A 19514-nucleotide genomic window follows, 5' to 3' on the forward strand; every position below is an offset into this window, starting at 1 on the left:
ATTGGCTTGTGCGGTAGTTAATCTTGCTTTGATTGAGAGATGTCTGAACAGCGAAGCACACATCTGAGTGCGTCTATGAAGGTTTTTCTAAGGACAGATTATTAGGGGCTCTGACCTGAGGTGTGACGTGAATTAGTCACTGATGGATGCCACTATGATGGTGGTCCTGGGAAGGGGTGGAAGCAGAGGTAGGGCTTGGTGGAGGGAGTAGGCCATCGTGCACTCTGGGAGCTGTGTCTTACCCTGGCTCCTTCCCTTCCTCATCCCTCTTTCTCCTGCCTCTCATGTGTGAGAGCCTCCCTCCATCACACACTCCCATTCCCATGGTGTCCTGTCCTTACACATGGGATCAAGTGACCCTGGATTGAACATTCTGAAACTGAGTGAAGATAGTTCTTTCTTCTTTGAAGTTGTCTTCTCAGGTATTGATAGCAGTAACTGATAGAAAACTGTCTGAAAAGTGGAGAGGGAATGAAAAAGAAAGAAAGGAAAGGACACGACTGTCTCGGGAAAAGGCTTCTTGTAGCTGTGTGGGAGAGCATAGCCAGGGGCAGGGACGTCTGGGAGAGTACAGAGTGGACATGACCCTGAGCCATGTCGGGAGAAGGCAGGAAGGAAGAGGAGAGAGGGGAGCCAGGTACAGCAGCCAGGACGCTCAAAGGTTGGATTGTATAGGGAAGAGCAGTCCAGTCCCTGGGCTGAAGAGTTCAGGGTAAATGGCTCGGTGTGCCAGCCCAGGAAGGACCCAGTAACCAGTAGGACTGAGGGATGCTGGGAGAGCCTGGCGTGAGGCCGACTTCCTAGCTGCTGCTTTGGCTTGATTAGCAGAGATAAAAAAGGGAACAAAAGCAGTGAGTGGGTGAGCCTGAAATTGTTTATAGTGGGAGGTTGGGGAGCCCCTCCTCCAACTCCAGCCCCTTCAGCTCCTCTCTTCTGCCTGCCCACTGGGCCAGCCTACCCTGTCACCTAATGTAGCTCCTCTCTTCTGCCTGCCCACTGGGCCAGCCTACCCTGTCACCTAATGTACTTATTAAGTAGAAGGGAAGACAACAGAATCAGAACCAGTGGGACAGTTGTTAGCTAGGTGGTTGTCCTTGGACATTCCCCAGAGGCCTTCGAGCTGCTCTGGGAACGTAAGCCCCTGGCGAGTCTCACAGTTCTGCCTAAAGGATGGTTGATGTCCTTAGAACAGCATACTTACTGTAATCCCCGGGACCTAGTGACTGGGAGAACTCTGTCCCCATTGGAGGAGCCCAGATAATAGCTTCCTGTAGGAACTCTTGTCAAGTTGGGCAACAGTTTGGACCTGAGTCTGCCAAGAGGGGGCTGGTGTAGGAGACATCATGGCGTCCAATGCTTGTTCCCTGGGGTAGTGCATACCTTCCCTTTCCTTCCAGCTCTGGGGCTCCGACTCCCCATAAGGGAGTTCTCTTTAGCTAAAAGGTTTAAAATTTTTCTGTCATATTAAAAAAAAAGCACTCTCTTCTTTGCCTTATGAGTCTTGCCTCAAACTTTAAAACCCAGGCTGTTGTTTACTGAATCCTGGAGCCAATAATCACTATATAGCCTTGGCTAGCCTGGAATTTCCTATGTAGACCAGGCTGTCCAGGAACTCATAGAGACCCACCTGCCTTCTCTTCTGATTGCTGAGACTAAAGCTCTATGGCATCATGCCTGCCCTGGATGACAGCTTTAAGAAATAATTACTATTATATTCCCCTAGTGTGTGTAGGCCTGCCATGGAGTCTGACTTCTCTCTACCGTGTGGGTTCCAGGAATGTACTCAGATTGTTAGTTTTGGTGACAGGCGCCCTTCCCAGCTGAACCATCTGTCCAGACAGATGGTGACGTTTGTGTTCTTTGTATTTGTCCTATTAGAGCCGTGTCAAACACATGACTGCCTGACTAGCAAAGAACGAGTCTGCATTGCTTTTAGCGATGATGTAGAAGCTGGCTGTCTTTTACATTGTAAGCTTTGGGGACTTCAGGAGGATGTTGTGAGCTGAACCCTGGGCCTTGTATGTGCCCAGCACATGGACCACCACCACCACCATGTTCCTTCCCCCTACCATGGTCCTGCTTCATCTAATAAACGTATCCACAAGTGTTGTCTGTCTTGTGTGTATGAAATGGAGAGAATGGTGTTTTCACCATCCGAGGACCGCAGCCTTCCTTTGTACTGTATTGATTTGTTCTCTGGGTGGTTTGTTCAGGAATATATTCATTGCTCTTGGGAAATTCAAAGATGATCCCAACTACCCCTTTCCCGTTAAAAATAGCTTCTGCAGTTTTTCTTATAAAATGAATACATGTTTATTGAGTGGGGAAACAGATCAGCAGAATGGAGTGGGCTTCTCCTCTAAGTGTCTGTGTCTGTCTGTGCGTGTGCGTGTGCGTGTGTGTGTCTGCACGTGTGTGCACACTCATGTGTACTGTGGTACTGGCAGATGAGCACTAGGGTCCTAAACATGCCAGGCAAACACTCTACCCTGAGCTATGTCCCAGCTCCTTTGTTTTCTGTTATCAGAATGGTGCTACAGGTAGGTGTGTGGCACTAACTTGTAAGCCCAGCACTTGAGAGATTGAGGCAGGGGTATGGTCGGGCACAAAGCCAGTGAGGACATAGAGCCTGGGTTGGAGAGAAGAAAAGTCACCAAGAGGAGTCTTCTCTGCAGCTGGCTCTTCGCTGTCACAATGGTGTCACTTTGTTTACTTGTAGGTGGGGATCGAAGTGGCCCCGCACCTCAAGGAGAGCCTCAATAAGAACTTCTTTGACTTCCTGCTGACATTTAAACAGGTAGGCGAGCACCTCTGCAGCTCACTGAGCAAACCGTTCCATGAATAAATTCACCAAGCTGAGGACCCTTGCCACTGGCCAGGTGTGCAAGGGGACACTGACATCCACAGGGGTCTTTACCTGGTGTTGGGTGGAGGGAGAGTTAACACAGGTGTGAGCAGGAAATGCCTCCAGGCAATCCGCCTTACTTCCTGGCATCTGCTGATCCACTTTTTGGGCTGCTTCTGCCTGTGCAGCATGCCCCCATGAACTGCTCAGCTGGGTGGCATGGGAAACTCGGTGTGCATTTTGTTTTGATTTTAAAATCAGCTGAGAAAGCAGGCTGTTACCCTCGCATCCATCCATCCACATCCAAGCCAGCCTGCCTTGGGTGATGTGACTCCTTTCTGAGGTCCCTTTGGTCTCCTATAGATTCATGGGGACACTGTCCAGAACCAGCTGGTGGCCCAGGGTGTGGAGCTGCTGTCCTATCTCCCTCTGTACTCGCCTGCCATGGGCTGGATCTTCCAGTGTGTCTCCTACCACGCTCCAGAGGTAAGGCGAGTGTGTGTGTGTGTGTGTGTGTGTGTGTGTGTGTGTGTGTGTGTGTGTGTGTGTGTTGGTGGTGGTGATGGGGATTCACCGCTGAGGAGCAAGGCTGGCTTCCCTTCCCCATGGTGTACGACACCTCTGCTCTGTGTGCCCTGTAATATTCCCAGGGTCCTTCCCAACAGCTTCAGGAATGTCGTTTCAGGTGCCCTTATGGAGAGCTCAGCCCTGTGGCTGGTTCTCTGTGGATTGCCATTCTAGATGACAGCAGCATTTCCTGAGACTGGGAGGAAAGGAGCCACTCGGGCCACATTCCTATGGTTGGGAGTTGGTGGCCAGAGAGAAACCTTTGAAATCCTCCTCCAGGGCAGGGGACACTTCTCACTTCTTCATTTACCTTCCTCTGCCCATCTGTGTTTCTCTTAGTTCAATAAGGTCTGTGTAGTGGGTGCCAGTGTCCTATTTCATGCAAGGGCAGGTAGACCTTTCCTCATTGCTTATATAATGCTCCTTTCTCCTTTCCCTCCATCTCTTCCTCCCTCTCCCCTCCTTCCTCTTTTGAGTGATGTTCTCTCAGGAATTAAACTGCTAACAGAAATACGGTTTTTCCTTCCTGGTGATCCCCAGGGCATGCTGACGTGACTGACAGATGAAGCTTGCCTGGCCTTCCTTCCCATGCTTGAAAGTAAAAGGTAGCTTGCTGTTAATAAAAGGGAGCGAAGCAGTTCAGCGGCAGGGTCCTGTCTCCCAGCGGCAGCCAACGCATTCGAACAAAAAGAATAGGCGTCTGACTGAACCATACCACTCTCAGGGTTGACCCTGGAGAAGTGAGCAGTGAGTGTCTAGCCCTGAACACTATGTTCATGTGGTTGTGGTGGCCCAAAGTCAGGTAGCCAGCGGGGTGCTGGTTGAATTCTTGTGTGTGCATTTAGTGGCAGGCTGTGGGGTCCTTTGGAACCCATGAGTGTCTGTCTGTGTGTATTGACATGAAGCTGTTCACAGTTGCATAGCTGAGCAGAAACAGCAGCTCTCCTCAGTTGCTGTGTGGGTCATAAGCCATAGATAGCCTAGTGTCAAAGTGAGGTCATTCATGTTGGGGTGATTGGGTCTGCCCTCAGCTCTGTGACCGTGTCATGGGACAGTGGATGCCAGCTGACTTGTCCCTACTCTCTGAGAGCACCATGTCTTTATCTGTGACAGTTTCTGTTTTCTACTTTGTGTCTGGACTAAACCAGGACACTGCTTTTCCTGTGCTGAGTGGGTGTCCTACATACATGTTCAGTTGGGGTCTTGCTCGGAACCCAGGCTGGCCTGGATCCAGCTCATTATCCTCCTGCCTCAGTCTCCTGAGTGCTGAGATTCCAGCATGTGCCACCGCATCTGGACAGCGTTGGGACCACCTTCCCTGAATTTCCTTTGCTTTGCTTATGTTTTTGACTTTTCAGAACTTAAAGTATGGGGAGACGTCTAATATTTTAGTGGAATTTCTTTTGATCATTTGGCAATCTGACTCCATCTTAGAGTAGTCTACGGGGAAGTGAGTTTGAAGAGCTGCCGGGTGCTGTGTGTGGTCCTTAGCAACCACATGTGGCCCCCTCCTGGGCAAGAAAGGTGCCACAAACTCAACTGTGGGAGCAGAGCCCCAACCTTCCTCTGAACGATCCAAACTCCTACAAGCAGGATTAATGTGTTGAAAATGAGAACACTTTTTTTTCCTTATTTTAACAAAAGGCAAAATCAGATTTAAAAAAAAAAAAATGGAAGGTGGGTGTCACAAGGCGCCCTGGCTTTTATTTGAAACATTGGGAATCTCAGAGGAGACAGAGGCTGGGAATAGAACTTTTGGGGGGAGGGGGGGAGCACCGCTGTAGGAAATCATCATGCAGTAGAAGTGACTGAAGAATTAGGTCACCTAAATAATGACAGACTGTGTTCTCGGGCACTTAGGTAAGGGACTTGCAGTGTCTTGTTAAAAAAAAAAAGTCAATCATTTTGGAGTAGTAGATGAACTGATGTCAGTGTGGAAGGTGGGCTTGAAGGGACCATGTGATGGTGTTTGGTGCTAAGAGCTCTTGGATAGCTGGGGATGAGGCAAGGGGGAGAACAGAGCTGTGTGCCTTTTAGCTGAGCCTCCAAATAGGATATTGTAAGGTCTGGCCACAGCAGTTGGCATACACAACCCAGGCAGGTGCGAAGGACTTTAGCTGTGAGCACCTGATGTATACATTGCCAACTAGGAATAGAAATTCACAGCCAGATGTGCAGTGGCAGGCCTGTAAACCCAACATTAAGCAAGTGAGGCAGGTGGGTCATAAGTTTGAGGCCAGCCTGGGCTACATAGGAGTGTCCCTGTGTCGATGATGATGATGGAAATTAAAAATCTAAGAAAGGGTGATTATCTAGAAGGGCTTTTCCTACTATAGTCTGAAGGCAAGATTTTTCTTCCTTTCTACAGTTAAAATGAGATTGTAGTCAGTAAAAGATTGCCACTTCATTTCAAGCACACCACACACAGAAAAGGGTAGCCGTCGTACACAGCTTGCTGTGGGTGATGGAGATCCCCTGAGAAACTGTGTGTTGCTGTGTATTTGGAAGAGGGAGTAAGGGGGTGGGGGGAAGGCCTGGACCCAACTTCAGTGGTGATTTTTAAAGAGTCTCAGGGTCCCCAGCTGAGTCTCGCAGTGCAGCTTGAAGACAGAGGGAAGTGTAGCTCCAGGCTGGCCCTGGGAGGTACACAGTAGGTCTGTTGTGCCTTGAGTTGCTGACTTCCATCCACCTCAGTTTTGGCATCTGCAAAATAGGCATAGTGAACCTTCTTCTAAGGGCTAAGGTTGGAGGCTATGATGCTATGATGTGTGTGGCCTACATTGTTGTAGGTGGTCCTGGGAGGCCTTGTGGAAATAAATGGAAACCCAAGCTTGGTTGAAGAACGATGGGCTAGCATGGAGGGGGCCATGCTAATAGGTGGGTATATGCACGGTAAGGGTCCTGCGGTACTTGGGCGGGGGCTGCAGTGGCAAGGCCAGGCCAGGTCCAACTACAGAGGTGGCTAAAGCCACAACCTGAGAGCAAGGAACCCTGGAGTGTTTTGGAAAGAAGATAATCTCAAGAGAGCAATGCTTTGAGGAATGGCAGGTGGCAGAAGCATCGGTCACGTTGGGGAGGGGGAGGACTGTTGGTAGCTGTGAAAGACAGGAGGAGGGATGGATAAGTGTGTTAGTCGACATGCGGAATTGTGAGAGTCCTGCCATCTGGACATTGGTGATGTTGTGTCTCAGGCCTATTCCTTCCCACCCTATCTGGTTTATATTCATTTTCATTCATTCATTCTCTGTCTCTCTCTCTCTCCCCCCTCCTCTTGTGTGTGTGTGTGTGTGTGTGTGTGTGTGTGTGTGTGTTTACGTGTGATCTTCTTCTAACGTGAGTCATTTTCCTGAAGCCTTTCCCTCCCTCCCTTGCAGTGTGCACTCTCCTCATTACCCAGTCTCCTCTCAGAGCTCCGTGGCCTTAGTCATCTCTGGAGGTGTGCGGAGGCTGTGTGATCTTGTGGAGTAGACAGTGCGTCACAGACAAAGGGAAATCTTTGAGCCTGTCATACAGCGATGGCTTTGTTGACACCCTGCACCATGTCTGGGTTTACTCTGCTTCAATTATCCAAATTCTTTGTGTTCCTACCATCCTGACTTTCTAATGGAGGCAGCCGTGGCTTAGATACCACATAGCTGAAAGGAGTCCGGCTGTGTGGTACTAAACTCTGAAACCAATGGGTGTCTTTGGACCTGTTCCTTCTGGGAGTCTCCTGATAGACTGACCCAAGGGACTGTTTATTCTAGTCTGCTCACTGGAAATTACTCCTTAGAGGTTGTAAAACATAGGACAGGCAGGGTGACACACACCTGTAATCTCAGCTGTTGGGAGATTGAGGCAGGACGGTTACCTCAAGTTGGAGGTCAGCCAGGGCTACATAATGAATCTGAGGTTGAGGCTAGCCTAGGCTACATAACAAGACCCAGTTTTGAAAATGGAAACGTATAGGGCCAGTGAGATTGTCTCAGGGGTACAGACACTGTGGTAAGACCACATAAGCCTGATGGCCTAAGTTCAATCCCCAGAACCCACATACGCATAAAAGGAGAGAGCCAAGTCTTTAAGGCTTCCTCTAACCTCTACACATGCCCCATAGCATGAGAATGCGTGCACTCACACTCAACACTGGTAAATAATAGTAATAAAATGAAGCTGGAGAGATGGCTGTAAGAGCATAAGAATCTGAGATCGAATCTCTAGTACCCATGTGAAAAGTTGGCTGCCCATCCCTGTGGCTGCATGTTCCCCTGGTGGGTACAGTGACAGAAGGATTGCTGAGTTTCCTGGCTACTAGAATAGCTCCAGGATCAGTGAGAGATCCTGTCTAAAAGGAGCAAAGCAGAGAGAGAGGGAACAGGACAGTCCGTGTCCTCTTCTGGTGTCTGTGTGTGCAGGTTCACGCACACACAGGTGCACATACACCACTCACACATACCTCCTGTATATACTCACAAACGTGCAAGATGAGCTCTTAGCACAGACTTCTAGTATATACGCTTCTGCACACACTTATGTTTTATTTATTTATTAGGAAGAAACCCCAGTGAAGAGAAGTGACAGGAACGATGGAAGAAAGCCCTTCATAGCATCTATCAGTTAGGGTCAGCTTGAAACTGTCTGCCTCTGGTGTGATTGCTCAGTCATTAAGATGATGGTGGCTGATTTTGCATGCCAACGTGGAAGCACGGTAGCTGGCCTTGACGCTTGAGTAGACAGGTAATTTGCAGTCAGACATGTATAGGGTTATCCTGTTCCTATAAAAACAAAACAGGCTTCTATAATAATAACAAGGTGAAGGGAAAGTTCTAGAAAGACCAACACTAAAATGTTACCAGTTATGATTAGAAGGGGAGGGACCACGTCTTTCTAGATGCACTTCTATAGTCTTAGAACATTTTTGTCTAGCCATTTCCTTTATAGTTTTATAAAAATAAAATGTAGATGTAACGAAATGTAGGAGCAGGATCGATAGTAGGTATAAGCGCAGGCCAACAACACAGTGCATACCGTATGCATGTTCTGCAGAGAGCCAAGTATGTCAAGTTGGGAGTTCTTCAGGGGTGTGGCCTGGCCAGAGGTCTGTTACATGTCAGGGTCTAGCCTCCACACAGGATCAGAGTTCTCAGCTGGAAGCAGGGTTTCCAGAAGACACATAAAAAATATACATAGACTACTTTTCCGGTACAAGCTGACAGGCAAGTTTTTAAGGCTTAAAGTTTCTCTCTCTCTCACTCTCTGTTCTCTTTCTCGTTCGCTCACTCGCTCGCTCACAGCTTGAGGCTGCACACACTCTGTATTTTCTTGTACACTCTGTTTTTTCTCCTATGCACCTTTCTTTTCTCAAACTCTCATACTCCTATACACCTCTGAGTGTTCTCCTTTCATTCACACACACTCTCTCCATACAAACCTCACATGCTCTCCTCACTCACTCTCACATGCTCTTCTCACTCACTCTCACATGCTCTCCTCACTCACTCTCACATGCTCTTCTCACTCACTCTCACATGCTCTCCTCACTCACTCTCACTTGCTCTTCTCATGCTCTCTCTCACTCTTCATTCGCTCTCCACATTCACCTCACATGCTCTCTCAGTCTCTCTTGTCTTTTTCTTTTCTCAGTCTTTTATTGCTACTCCAAAAGCAGGTAGAAAAAAAAAAGATATTGTATAATCATTACCAAATCAAATTCAAAAGAATAACCACGTTCCATAAAGAATTAAGAATTACAATTGTTCTCCAAAGTTTCACGCTTCCCCTATTCCCAGGCCTATAGCCAAAGTAATAATAATTGTAAATTTACCATCATTTAAACTTTAACTTTTGACTTATTATACTTTAGAGCTCAGAGCTCTGAGGTCAGCTACCTGCAGTTTCCTGTGAAGCTCCAATGATAACCGAGATGGGCAAAGCTGCCAGGCAGTGGCCAGAAAGACTCAGGTTAACCCTTAACTCAGCAGTTCCGCTAGCTTTCTGCTTCTGCACATTGCACACAATGACTCTCGTAAGAGTCCCAGTGTTTTGACTTAGTTTTACTAGTATAAGATTTTACATATCCTATACTCGTTTATCCAGGAACCGCTCTTAAATGTTGTGTAAAACTTATTTCATAACTTCAATAGTTTTTTCCTTTCTTAGGGTCCTAATGTTGGCTCTATTTCATTTTCTAATAATTTCTTCAAACTTTCTTTGTAAGTCAAGCATTAATCTGGAACTACCACTGTGCAGTTCTTTCATTGTTTCCAAGATGAGAGTGCACAGCATGTACCTAAGCCATTAGGACTGGGCTGTGCTGTGCCCCTGTGCCTCAGTTTTTAATTGTTTAAGAATCATTATATCAAGGAACATCTAGTTTCACAAAATTCACCAGAACAGAAGGAGAAAGAAGTAAAAAAGTCAGATATAAGAAAATAATTATGCACACCAAAACCAACTGAAAAACAGTCACACACAAATGAAATCTATGCAGCTGTTGTCCAGGGCTAAAGTTAGGAGAAATGGGAACAGCTGAAATGAGAAATGGGAAATGGGAGCTGCCGTGGGCTACTGAGATGTCTCCATCCTGGCCTACTGAGAGCAGTCCCTTATTTCTGATGGCAAATCCCCTGGATGGATATGCCTTCTGCTCCTCAGGGTCCCAGACACCATCCTTTTATATAAGGAGCTGCTGAGAGCTTCTGAGATGTCTCCATCCTGGCCTACTGAGAGCAGTCCCTGTCACTGTATCCCCAGCAGTTATGACCTCAGCTGTCTTTGAACTGTTAGTCCTCTTGTCCTTGTCAAAGATCAGAAAAAATAAATAAATAAATAAAATTAGCCTCTAGTGGATTCGTCTTCTTGTGTCTCGCTTGCCTCCCTGGACACTTAGGGATGCGCCTTTATTCTGTATGGCAGCCCCAGTTTGTATGTGTTTGTATGTGCATTGTAGGTGTTGTTTGGTCTCCGAGTGGTGCTGTGTATGGTGTATGAACTTGTTAGTATAGAGGCCACAGGTGGATGGCATGTGTTTTCCTCAATTATATTCCACCTTTATTTTTTTAATTAAAGTTTACTTATTTACTATTATTGTGTGGCTTAAGGAGGGGTGTTACATGTGCCAAAGTGAACACATGGAGGTCAGAGGACAACTCTGTGTCCTTTGTACCCAGGTCGCCAAGCTTGCGTAGTTAGAGCCCTTACTTGATGAGCCATCTTGCCAGCCAGCCATCTTTAGTTTTGGAGACAGGGTCTCTCACTAAACTCAAAGTTCATTGAGTAGGCTGGGCTGGCGGGCCAATGAGCTCCAGGGATCCTGTCGGCAGTCCCTCAGCCTCCAGTTCTGAAATGCAGATCTCGTTGCCTGGCTTTTTCTTGGGTTTTGAGATCCAAACTCAAGTCTTTATTATGCTTATGAAACAGGCACCTGTCTGGCTGAGCCATCAGCCTCCCAAAAAAAGAATTTTAGAAAACCTGATTGTTTTCCCTATAGATGGGCATCTTCCCCAGTTCATCTTTTCAGAAGCACTAAGTAGGTCAGGCATGGTGGCCCAACACCCAAGAGGCTGAATCAGGATGATGAGGGGCCAGAGGCTAGCCTAGGTCACATAGCAAGTTTTAGTTCAATCTGGGCTATACATCAAGACTGTCCAAAAACCTAAAAAAGGCCAACACACTTCTGTGCATGTGAGTGTACGGAAGAATGGCCCTCAAGACACCGTGAGATCCTGCCTGCCTTCTCCTCTGTGCCCCAGACATTGGTCATTATGTTCAGGTTGCTCTTTCAGTCGGTTTTGAATGAGTGTTTCTGTGCTGTGGAGCATCACAGTTGTGTGGAATGTCCCTTTTCCAGCTTTTCTGAGATAGCACTTGGAGTTAATCGTCAAGGGTAAGTTTTCAAGTAGCAGTGTGTCTCGAGTGGGTCGGGAAACCACAGAGACACATCTTAGCAGCAGTCGGGATGCTTCTGGCCGTGAGGAACAGACAGTCTACAGGCCTGGCTGACTAATATAGTTCCGTATGCCCTTCAATAGCAGGACATTCTGGGCCAGACAACCTCCGTCTGTCCTGTTCTATAGCCCCCTGCTAGGAGCGAGGTGTCTGCAGCCACTGCAACCCTTACATCATAATTTGATTTTTTTTTTTTTTTTTCCTCTCAAAGTCCTTAGAATACTTCCCAGCCTGTCTCAGCAGCTAGAAATGGATCACATAACTAAGTCTACAAGGAAAAGCAGAGCGAGGCTGCCATGGCTTAGTGGAATATTTGTTATATAACTCAGGCCCTCCAGTGGGGGGCGGGGGGGAGCACAGACTGGGAGGCCTGAGCAACAGACCTTCGCTGTCTCGATTCTGGAGGCCTTGAAGGCCAAGCAAGGTCGAGATGCCAGCAGAGCTGGTCTCCGGGGAGGCCTTCCTCTTCTGTGTGCAAATGGCTGTATCCTTGCTGTGCCCTTTCCTTTGTGCACACACCTCCCTGCTCTCTCAACCTTCCTTCATAATCCTTTTGGATCCCTGATGACCTCGGCTAACCTTAGTACTTTCCCCCTAAAGCCCACTCCCTGATTAATTTCTCATTGGAATTTGAGATGGGGACACATGATTTAGTCCACAGCAGGATCTAGTTTGATGTGGGGTGCAGAATTTGAAAAAGGGATCCTAAAAATACACAGGCTATTATTTTGGCTTCAGGATCAAACCTCCTTCCCACTCCGTATGAGGAAGCCCTTGCCTCTCTGACATAGCCTATGTGTGCAGGGCCCCACCACGAAGCACGCAGAAGACAGGAGAATTATCCTGACACCTGAGGCTCAGTGTCTGGACAGCTGACATTAGCCCTTCTGTCCTCAGCTTGACCTTGTCTATATACAAAACAGTTCCCAAACCACTGCCCTAAAGGCCACTTCATGCATCGATTTTTCAAAACAAAACATAAAACCCAGGAGCTCTTTTGAAGTCACGGCATTGTCTTAAGATAGCTCCAAAGCCATTAGTGCCCAGGAGTAAACTGTTCCCCTTCACGGGGAAGGACACTCTTGGAACTTTGGAAAGGATACATGGCAAAGAATGGACTCTTTGTACCAGGGCCAGCTCATTTGGGGTCATTGCTGGCCCTGGTTGCCGGCAATGTGGCTGTGGCTAAAATCTGTTGCTGTGCCATGCCTCAGTTTCTCTTCGGTGAAATGGGAGAAGAGTAGTGCACCTGGGTGGGAGAGATGAGAACACAACAGCAAGCTCTTGTTCTGTGACTAGTGGGCACTGAGCTGTGGCCTGGCGTTTCTTGATTGCTTTTTGACTGCACTACTGAGCAGGCCACAGCACTTTGACAGACAGGTAGGAATGTCATACAAACTTAGGAACTTTCCATCATTGTCTCGCCCAGAAGCCAGAGGCACATCATTCTGTAGTGACTGTATGGGTAGGATGATGTCCTCTGTGAGTGTGGGGAGACACATTTCAGTAGAGTCCGTCTCTCACCAAGGTCTCGGCTTTAGTAGCCAGGTAGGCTGGCTTCCCATCCTGGTCTGGCACAGAGGGGTGTGGGAATTTGCATTATGTAAATTGGCTGCTGTTTAGGGTGTGGCACTTTGGAAATGTCTTAGAGACAGTTTGCTTTACATCCGCCATGCTGATGCCTTTCCTCTTAAACTTCCTAGGCTTTGCTGACGGAGATGATGGAAAGATGTAAGAAACTAGGGAACAAGTAAGTATTTCAAAGGCTCATAAGGCCTGTGCTTGACGTTGGGAGTTAGTCGCTGAGTACGTGTGTGTGTGTGTGTGTGTGTGTGTGTGTGTGTGTGTGTGTGTGTGTGTGAGTGTGCGTGTGTCTGTGAGTGTGTGTGTGTGTCTGTCTGTCTGTCTGTCTGTCTGTCTGAGTCCATGCATAGCGGTCAGTGTTAGGTTTCTTTCTTTGTTGCTCTCCACCTTATTTCTTGAGCTGGGTCTCTCGTGAACCTGGAGCTTACTGATTACGTTAGCCTGGCGGGCCAGGCAGCCCCAGATATCTCCCTGTCTCTGCCTGTGCAGCAGTGGGGTTACAGGTATGCACCACCACACTCAGGTCATTATAGAAGTGCTGGAACTTTGAACCTAACTCCTCACACGTGCAGTAAGTACTTGGCCAACTGAGCTATCTCCTCAGGCCTCACTTGCTTCTTTCTGTTCATGTTTTTGACCTTTTACCCCTACCATGGATGAGTGCTGGCAGAGAGGCGGGTTAGCCTGTGTGGAGGTTCAGAACAATGGATTTGAATTGCCTGGTCTCAGACCTCAGCTTCATTCTATCTTAGCTTTGTGATATTGGGCCACTTACCTGACTGCCCTGTGCCTCAGTGTCCCCCTTCTGCAAAATGGGGGTGATAATAATATCCTTTTCCTTATGGGGCTGTGGTCAGTGGTAGGGCCAGGATGTACTTGGTTCTCACGCCTCCTGGGTATATGAGGTTCTCTTTTGCTACTCTCTTGGTGGCAGACACTCTATATTCATGAGTGGGCTTTGTTCTGCCTCCAGTACCCAAAATTCAAAGGTCTCTTCATTAGGAATTCCTTTTATAAAAGACACACATTTGTAGCAAGGACTCAGATTGTTATTGAATATTGGGTTTTGCTAGTGCACCAGTCTCCTGAAGGCTCACTTCTATTTAAGTGGGTTGGACTGATTCTCCTGTCCATCCATCTAGTTAATTCAAACATTGTCAAATTCCAGCTAAGCAGTGAGTCTGTGGCAGCCTCAGAGACTGCCCTTGCTATATCTGCTGTTTTGATTGTTTTTTTTTTTTTTTTCTTTCTAACCTTCCCATTCAAAGCTGTCAGTCACCCTTGGCAGTATACTTCCTAGCATTAAATGTGGCTTTCAAGCCAGGTACGGTGACACCTGTCTGTAATCCCACAATTTGAGGTGTGGAGATGGGGAGATTGCAGGTTCAGTGCCAGCCTAGGCTACAGAGAAAGACTTGCTTTCACAAACAAAAGTAATAAATGGAGGCGTGCATCCTGAGGCACCTGTGTCTTGCAGTGCTTTGCTGTTGAACTCCGTGATGTCAGCTTTCAGGGCTGAGTTCGTTGCCACCAGGTCTATGGACTTCATCGGCATGATCAAAGAGTGTGACGAGTCCGGCTTCCCCAAGGTAGGCTCTGGACTTATTGTGTAATGGGAAAAGAGAGAGAAGAGACAGAAGGTGTCTATCTGATTGCCCTGGAGGGTAGAGGGGGCGGGGCAGTGCGGGCCTAAAGGATGTGATGGAAGATGTCTGAGATTCAGGACCATTATCGCTGTGTAAGTGCTGTGTATAAACACTGTGGAGGGAGCTTGAGTGCAGAATCCGTGAATGTACTCACTGTAGAGTATTTAGGAAAGACTTTGCTCACATGTCTTTAAAATGTCTTCATAGCCCTTGGGCTATGAAGGTTGCAGATGGTTAAATACTTGTTCAGGCTTGACTGAGGACCTAAATTTGGTGCCCATATAAAAGTGATAGTGTGTGTCATCCCAGTCCTGGGCAGATGGAGGTAGGCACGCCCCTAAGGTCACTGGCCAGGCAACCTAATTGGTGATGCCCAGGTGCCAGTAAGAGACCTTGTTACAAAAACCAAGGCTAGAGAGATGGCTCAAGGGTTAGGAATACTGACTGCTCTCTTCCAGAGGTCCTGAGTTCAATCCCCAGCAACCACATGGTGGCCCACAACCATCTGTAATGGGATCTGATGCCCTCTTCTGGTGTGTCTGAAGACAGTTGCAGTGTGCTTATCTTAAAAAAAAAAAAAATAAATCTTTTTTAAAAAATAAGGAAAAACAAAACCAAGGTAGGCGGCTCCTGAGGAATATCGCTCAAGTCTGATCTGTGGCTTTCTCGCACACATGCACACACACCTGTGAACACACACATCCCCCACCCCCCAAGTCCTACCCAATTAGTGGAAACTTCCTCCAGATTAGACCTGCAGTGTAGACTACTATCTGAAGCCAGCTCACTTAGAGGTGCGCTGGGAGCTGAGCTCAGGCAGATGCAGGCTCTACCCCGAGGTGCTCTGGCAGCTGGAGTCAGGCCTGAGTTTCTCGGAGTTGTTTGGGTGGATCCATACAATCTCAGACAGAGGTCTCGGGAAGGTTTCCCTGGAGACAGATGAAATGTTGGAGCCCTCTCCTTCTCTCTAAGCCACGTTATTTTGACTTAAAATCTCAGTAACATAACTGTTTGCTACTTCTTAGCATCTCCTTTTTCGTTCATTGGGGTTAAACTTGGCTTTGGCTGATCCTCCTGAGAACGATCGACTTCAGATTCTCAATGAAGCTTGGAAAGTCATCACTAAACTGAAGAGTCCTCAGGTGAGTGGGCATTTAGAACGCAGAACCACCGTTTTCATAGAAGTTGTATAATAAACACTTAATTTTAAAAATATGTATGGGTGTTTTGCCTGTGTGTATGTCTGTGCACTACTTGTATGCAGTGACTGTGGAGGCCAGCACGGGCATTAGGTCCCCTGGAGCTGAAGTTACAGACAGTTGTGAGCTGCCACGTGGGTGCTGGGAACCAAACCTGGGCTCTCTGCAAGATCAACAATTGTTCTTAACTGCTGAGCTGTACATTTGTTTTAAAGAAACAAGCTTTAGCCATCTATGGTGACTCACATCTGTAATTCCAGTGTTCAGGAGTCTGAGGCAGGAGGATGAAACATTTAAGATCAGCCCATGCTATGTAAGGGAGACCCTGTCAAAAAACCAAAACAAACAACATCAAAAAGCCTAATGATGAATGAAATTTCTACTAATCAAACTTGTAAAAAAAGAAATTGTCTTTGTATTATTTATTAACATTTAGAGGGATCAAATGGCATTAAAGATTTTTTCTGTCTCAATCATACTTTGTTTCTAAGGCCCCACCATGCACTCAAAGCATACAGTTACCAGTATTGAAACTTTGGGAGTCTTCCAGCTGTGCAGAGGGCATCCAGAGTATAATAGCCAAGTGTATACTTGAAGTAGCCACCTACTTGGAGAGCCCTAAAGGACTGAGGACTAGCTGTTGAGCACCAGGGCTGCCAGAAGTCTTAAGGATAGACCAGCTGGTGGCATGTGCTGTTGTGAGTGTGATGACTGTCATGGCTGTGAGGTGTGTGTGTGCGCACGTGACTGCACTTGTGCCTTGGTATCCGTGTACAAGTCTGAGGGACAGTTCAGGTACAGGTCCTGCCTTCTGCCTTGTTTCTGCACAGCTCCAGGCTAGCTGCCTGTGGACTTTCTTCCTCCCCTGTTTTGTTTGTTGATCGTCTTTGTTCCGGGCTGAGGGTACTCTATGTAGACCAGACTGGCCTGGAACTCACAGAGCCTCTGCCCTTCTGGGAGCTGGGACTGAAAGTGTCACCATGACACTTTTTAACACAGGTTCCGGAGTCAACCTTAGGTTGTTAGTCTTGGTGGCTCGTGCTCTTACCTGCTAAGCCATGTCCCTGGCCCCTTTAGGGCTTTTTAGACTTTTTCATAAGATAGATGTACAACACTTCTGCGGATCAAATGCTTTTTTTTTAAGGCAACAAGCAAACCTTGAGCTGTGAATGAGACCCCCCCCCCCTGAGGTGTTACGCAGAGATGAGAGGGATTTTATGCTGAGGAGCAAGGGCTCCTCAGGTCTTGGGCCCTTTGCTCAGTAAGCAAGGCAGAGCTCCCTAGATTTGCATCTTGACCTGAGGAACGGTGCTGGGATCAGAGTCCACAGCAAGCTTCGGGCTACGTGTTTCCTTTTATAACTTGCTTTTCATGGTAACACATGTCAGTCAATTAAATGTCGTGCTGCTCTGACCAGGCATGGGTCAGAAGCAACCTAAGGGAGGCAGTTGAATTTGGCTCGCAGTCAAGAGGATCCGACTGTCAAGGCAGGGAGGGCAGAAGAACTAGGTTCACGCATAGGGGCTTGTGCTGTATGCAGCCTCTTATAGCTTGGTGGAGTCAGGAAGCAGAGAGAGCAGGCCGGAGGCTAGGCTGGGCTATAGCCCTCAGAGGGCCTCCTCCTCCTTCTCCAACTCTGCCTCCCCAAGCAGCCCCAACCCTGGGAGTATATTCCAACTGTCAGAGTCAGCCAGACAGTCTGTCTCTCTCTCCCCTTCGAGCCTTTGAGGAGTTGTCTGTGATTTTTGTGATGAAAGTTCAGAGGTGCTGTGCTCGCCCTAAAACTGCTTTTCCCTTTCTTTGTAGGACTACATTAATTGTGCCGAGGTTTGGGTAGAGTACACCTGCAGGCATTTCACGGTGAGTATGACTGTGGGGTTGTTTCCAAAGGCTTTTGTGCTTTAATGGTTACCACAGCAACAGCATCTGCCCACTTAGGGATACTGCAGTGGTACTTGAGCTGGGGCCTTACTGTGTTGTCCAGACAGGCCTCAAAGTCCTGGGCTAAAGGAGTGGCTGGAGCTGTAGGCACACACCACTCAGTCCAGCTCTTAGAAGTCACGGTCTGAGGAGTATTAGCATGTGGCGTCAGCAAGTGTGTCCCACAATGGCTCAACGCTGCCGCGTCAGGCTGTTAGGCTGGGCAGTGCCGTGTCAGACGAGGCTGACCAGTGGTCCCTTGGCTACTGAGCGAGATGCGAAGATGCTTTATAAACTTCCATGAGCGTATAGTGGGCAGCGTTTTCCTTTTCTTTTTTTCTATCTTATTTAATATCGGTGTTGTTTAGCATTTCCAAACATCCCACCCACAGGCAAAACCAACACTTCTTTCCCTGGGTGCAGACAAAACCAGAGTTTGGGGAATTTTAGACTCGTCAAAGAATAAGGACTTTAGAATCAGGTAGACCTGGGCTCTTCTGACCTTCTTGCCAGAGTTAACTTGTTTTAAAAACATTATTAAATATTTTGGCGTGTGTATGTGTGTACTCTGTATGCACACATGGAGGTCAGAGGTCAACGCTAGGTGTCTTCCTCTTACTGCATCATCATCATCATCACCACCGCCACCACCACCATCATTACCACCGTCATTATTGTCATTCAGAACCAGTTTTCATTTTTAAGGTTTATTTCTTGTGTGTGTATGTGTGTGTGTGTGTGTGCCTGTTGAAGGAAACTGTTGGGGAAAAGGGGTTGCTGCATGCATATGTATGTGCCTGTGGAAACAGAGGTGTCAGAGTCAGGTCCCGTCAGCTGTAATCAGAGTACTTTGTGTGCTATCTAGTGTGGGTATCGAACTTCAAACTCTGGTCCTCGTGATAGAACAGCAAGTGTTCTTAACTGCTGAGCCAAGTCTCCAGCCATCCATCTCACTTATCATTATGATAGGTGTATGGGAGGGCTATGTGTGTGTGAACATGTTCACGGTTAGAGACCAGAGGAAGAAACACATTACTATTGCCTTATTTCCCTGAGGCAAAGTGAATTCATGGAATGGGGCCCTCACCATGTTTTGAGCAGACCGGTAGTCAGCAATCCTCCTGTCTCTAGTCCCTCTGTCCCTGCTGTCTCCAGGCCTGGAGTTACAGGTATACAGACCTGCTCCTAGCTTCTTATGGGTGCTGTGGACCACAACGCACATCCTTGTGCTTGAGCACCAAGCCCTTTGGCAGTTAGAGTAGGGCTGTGGTTTGCACGTCTGTGTCCACCCTGTCTCCTGCATTCACGTGCCCGCACCTGTTCCCCGAGGCCTCGGTATTAAAAACTGGAGCCACAGGCAGCTGCCCACAGCTCACACTGCTGGCTGGCATTCTGAGCACGGGTCATGCCAACTCTCGTCAACTGTCCCAAGGAAGCCAGTGTAATTTAGAAAGATGTATCATGTCCTGAGAGTGGAGCCCTCATAGGTGGGAGTAGTGGCCTTAAAACAAAATCCTAAAGGAGTCCGTTGGTCCCTTCCATCTCGAGAGGGCCCTGTGAACAGGAGCTGTTTGTGTGGAGCAGCCTTTGCTTCAGGCCCTGAGTCTGAGACTCGACACGTGTGTAGGGCCACAGGCAGGAAAGCTCTGCTGTCTTGAAACTCCCTCCATATGGTGTTCTGTTACGGCAGACAGCGAATGGGGTTGCACGGCTGGGATCCTGTAAACCTTACTTACACACTCTGAAAATTCGGGTCTCAGAAGTGTTGCTGTCATGAAATACCGTCTGTCCCTGGGCTGAATGCGAAGCTATTCGTCACTTGCTGGT

General features: G+C 47.7%; 1 protein-coding gene across 3 annotated transcripts in view; it reads left to right on the forward strand.

The window, feature by feature from the left end:
- Vps35l (VPS35 endosomal protein sorting factor like) overlaps positions 1-19514 on the forward strand; it is a 101314-nt gene that overhangs the window by 36791 nt on the left and 45009 nt on the right. For all 3 annotated transcript variants that reach the window (XR_378273.2, XM_006508212.2, NM_027815.4), the window contains 6 exons: positions 2720-2797; positions 3209-3331; positions 13042-13088; positions 14400-14511; positions 15594-15710; positions 17574-17627. Coding sequence is in view for 2 of the 3 variants with exons in the window: in XM_006508212.2 (XP_006508275.1) it covers positions 2720-2797; positions 3209-3331; positions 13042-13088; positions 14400-14511; positions 15594-15710; positions 17574-17627 (531 nt within the window). In the remaining variant the exon portion in view is untranslated. The remainder of the gene's footprint in view (positions 1-2719; positions 2798-3208; positions 3332-13041; positions 13089-14399; positions 14512-15593; positions 15711-17573; positions 17628-19514) is intronic.

Source organism: Mus musculus, chromosome 7 (genome assembly GCF_000001635.26).
Source record: "Mus musculus strain C57BL/6J chromosome 7, GRCm38.p6 C57BL/6J".
Lineage (NCBI taxonomy): Eukaryota > Metazoa > Chordata > Mammalia > Rodentia > Muridae > Mus > Mus musculus.